A 3,192-nucleotide genomic window follows, 5' to 3' on the forward strand; every position below is an offset into this window, starting at 1 on the left:
CTGGAAACCCCCTGCCTTCCAGGATAATGTTTCTTGTAAGAGTAGAATGCTGTAAAATCAGTCTTTAATGCTTGTAGATATAATGGGCTGATCAGCAAAGGTAATAACCAAAACGTTTTTGGATTCAAATCATCTTTTGGAAATGTTAACATTTTAATTAGCAATAGAAAATGTTTAAATGTATTTACAGTGATAGAGTACGAAAAATCACTCTGCACAGGTAAAATACTGGAATATAAAATTAGTCTTTAGGAGCAACAGTTCACAATTCATCAATTCACTGACCACGTGTAAGTATTGTATGTGTGTCTAAAATATAGTCTATAGCTCTATAGCGCCTCCCTGAGGAATAAAAAAAAAGAAATCTCTGGTGACAAACATGAGACAAAGCCTGCATTAAACAGTATTTATTATAGCACATTAAATAGCTTTTTTTTATTAAACAGCTTCAAAAAATCTGCAAAGAATCTTAGAATATTTAAATAAAAAATGAAGTGCAAGACGCAAAAAAATACAAATGTAACAGAAGATCAAAACAAAAAAAGACCAAACAAAAAAAGAAATATCTGTCCAGAGGCGATGTTGGCTTTGTGTCTCCATCCTTCTAGAGTGTTCTTAGAAAGGCAAGTACTTAGGAGAACTGCTTAGGTGAGCTAGGGCTTCTATGTTTACGGTGCATGCAAGCCATGAGTGGTGGTGAGGGGATAACAGTGCTTTATTTTTTGCAGCATAGGTTAAATATGTACCTAGATGCCAATCCAAAACTAGCTGTTCTCAGAGAGTTGGTCCTGGAATAGTGGTGGGTAATTGATCATCAGTTTCTGACAGGGGTGGAGCTTCCTTTGACTGTCTTCTTCATGTGGTGGTAGTTGGGCAAGATCTTCATGAGGAAATCTAACTGAAGTGTCTGGGGCTGAAAAGAGGAATGTTCTCAGCGTCAACAACCTTTACAACATTCAGAAATGTTTTTTACAGTCCACAGTTCCATGCTTCTTTTGGTTTTGTGGGTTAAAATATGTTTTAATAAACCTACCTAGCTAGTGTACACAGTATTGCACGATTCTATAAGTCAGATGAAATTGGTTGAATGTGGAAACACACCTGTGGCCTTTCAGTCTGTACGCGTCTCATGCAGTTGGAGCCGTAGATGACTGTGTTCTCTGGGATTACCTCACACGTGTTCACCTGGCAACACGCACCAACGATACAGCCACTGGTCAGGATTACGTTCTTTCCCAGGTCGGCTGGGAACAAGATGAGAATTTAGCGCCATTTCGTAAAAATCTTTTTGAAGTCATAAAAAATACCAAAATATATTCACTATGGCGTGGGCAAGGATTCTGTGGAAAAAATGCATTGTTATACCTTTGGATTCGATGACATTGTTGTCTCCAATTTTCAAAGCTTGTGAAACTTGGAGGTGGTCAAGGATAGAACATTCTCAGGGATTAGTCTAAAGTAGACAGCAGATACTGATGTACTACAACTACTTGTAGCAGATACTAGTACTAACTACATCTAACAACCCTTAGATCTGAAATAAGCTATGACCTTTGCTTGAAAGGTCAAAAGCCCATGGTTGTCACTGCATGGTACTGAAGGATACCACAGCCAACTTCGAACACATTATTGGTCCCAATAGTCATGGTCTTGGGTTCAACTCCCTCTGTGTCTGGCATGATGTTCTCTGGATAACTAAAGGACACAACAGCATATTGTGAGTTGACATTCATTAAGACAACACATCAGTCTGTGATGGTGATAATAACCAATATACCTGTTGATGATAAGAGCTTGTTCCTCGATCAGATTGCCCTCTCCTATGACTATGGGACCAGCCTCTGCAATGATGCGGGCTTTAGGATGGACTACTGTCCTTGCACCTGTCATAGGGAAAAGAAAATCGGGTTTTAAGGAAGGAATAAATGCCACAAAGCTATTGTATCAAACGTTGTGTAGTTAGTAGAGCATACGTCTCAATTCACAGTAGGCTAGTCCAAATCTTACCGATAGTCACATCCCCTCTTATTTCACTTTCCACACACACAACAGCTCCAGCTGCAATCTTGGCACTGCAAAAATTACGGACAAGTTCTTAATATAGCTAAAGAGGATATAAAATCCTAAACAAATGGCTAACAGATCTGTTATCATATGATGATAACGACTTTTGGGGAAATGATGGGTGTAGCTAGTCGGATGATTGTTGGCTAGCTAGCTGTTATATGGGGTGTATTTGGTTAGAACAGACATCAATATGCAGTAAATGAGCGTTGTTTGTTAGCTAAAATGTATCCTAACAAACAACAACATAATCTTGGAAGTTTACTATCGAGTAAAATAGTAACGTTACCTTTTCTGTGCTGTCTGTTTTGTGTTGACGTCGGCCATCCTTCTGGCAATGATCACATACACTCGGTGGTTGATTTTAAGTCCAGATAACCAAGGTTAATGCATCTATAGTTGATTACTCATGTCTGGAAAATGAATCGTGAAACTTCTCTGCCCTCTGTCGTTGCTTTTTGGTGATGCATGGATCTGGATTCCATAAATTGTCTGTGATTCCGTAACTGCCTGCCTCTTCAGGGTGGTTATGGTCTCTTGGCATAATCTGACAACGCATAGTGAGGGAAAAGATACAACAGGTGTTGTATTGACAAGACAGACTTTCTAGGATGAAAACTACGTTCACGACGTGTGTCCAGGCAGCTGGCCTATTGTACACCTTTTAGAGTAGCATGTCCCATTTTCGTCCTAATGCCGTGTCCCATTTCTCCGATAGACGGCACCGTCGGCCATCAAGCGTGCAAAAGCAGCAGTAACAAATTATTCAAATACATTAAAGTAGGCCTATAGCCTAGTGTCAATAATTTTTTTTCTGAAATTAGCTTCTTTAATATCATAACCTTTGAAGTGAATGTTCACTGTTTAAGTCACTTCCTGCAACCAATAATCAGCTGATATTAAAAAGACCAATGGATGTAGACAAATAGGTTGGCTAGTAGCCTAGATAAAATATACATAAACAAAGGTATAGGCCTAAGCAGCAGTAACGTAGCCCATCTTACAAAAAAAAGGCTTAAAGTTCTTGCTGTGTTTATTATTATTAGGCCTGTCCATCAAAATATTTTAGCATAACATACCGTAAAATATGTTTTAAGTTGTTTTACAAAGCTACGAACCTACGAATTT

The 3,192-nt window shown here is 38.7% G+C and overlaps 1 protein-coding gene across 1 annotated transcript; it reads right to left on the bottom strand.

Moving 5' to 3' along the window:
- Window positions 1–391: 391 nt before the first annotated feature.
- On the bottom strand, window positions 392–2,588 carry dctn6 (dynactin subunit 6). Its single transcript, XM_062449344.1, has 7 exons — window positions 2,354–2,588; window positions 2,008–2,072; window positions 1,778–1,883; window positions 1,607–1,695; window positions 1,366–1,413; window positions 1,102–1,244; window positions 392–913 (listed from the first exon to the last, which is right to left on the bottom strand). Exons 1-7 carry the CDS (start codon window positions 2,389–2,391, stop codon window positions 815–817), a joined length of 588 nt encoding a protein of 195 aa, XP_062305328.1. The 5' UTR covers window positions 2,392–2,588; the 3' UTR covers window positions 392–814.
- Between the last annotated feature and the right edge of the window lie 604 nt (window positions 2,589–3,192).

The sequence above is a fragment of the Osmerus eperlanus genome, chromosome 23 (assembly GCF_963692335.1).
Source record: "Osmerus eperlanus chromosome 23, fOsmEpe2.1, whole genome shotgun sequence".
Classification (NCBI taxonomy): domain Eukaryota; kingdom Metazoa; phylum Chordata; class Actinopteri; order Osmeriformes; family Osmeridae; genus Osmerus; species Osmerus eperlanus.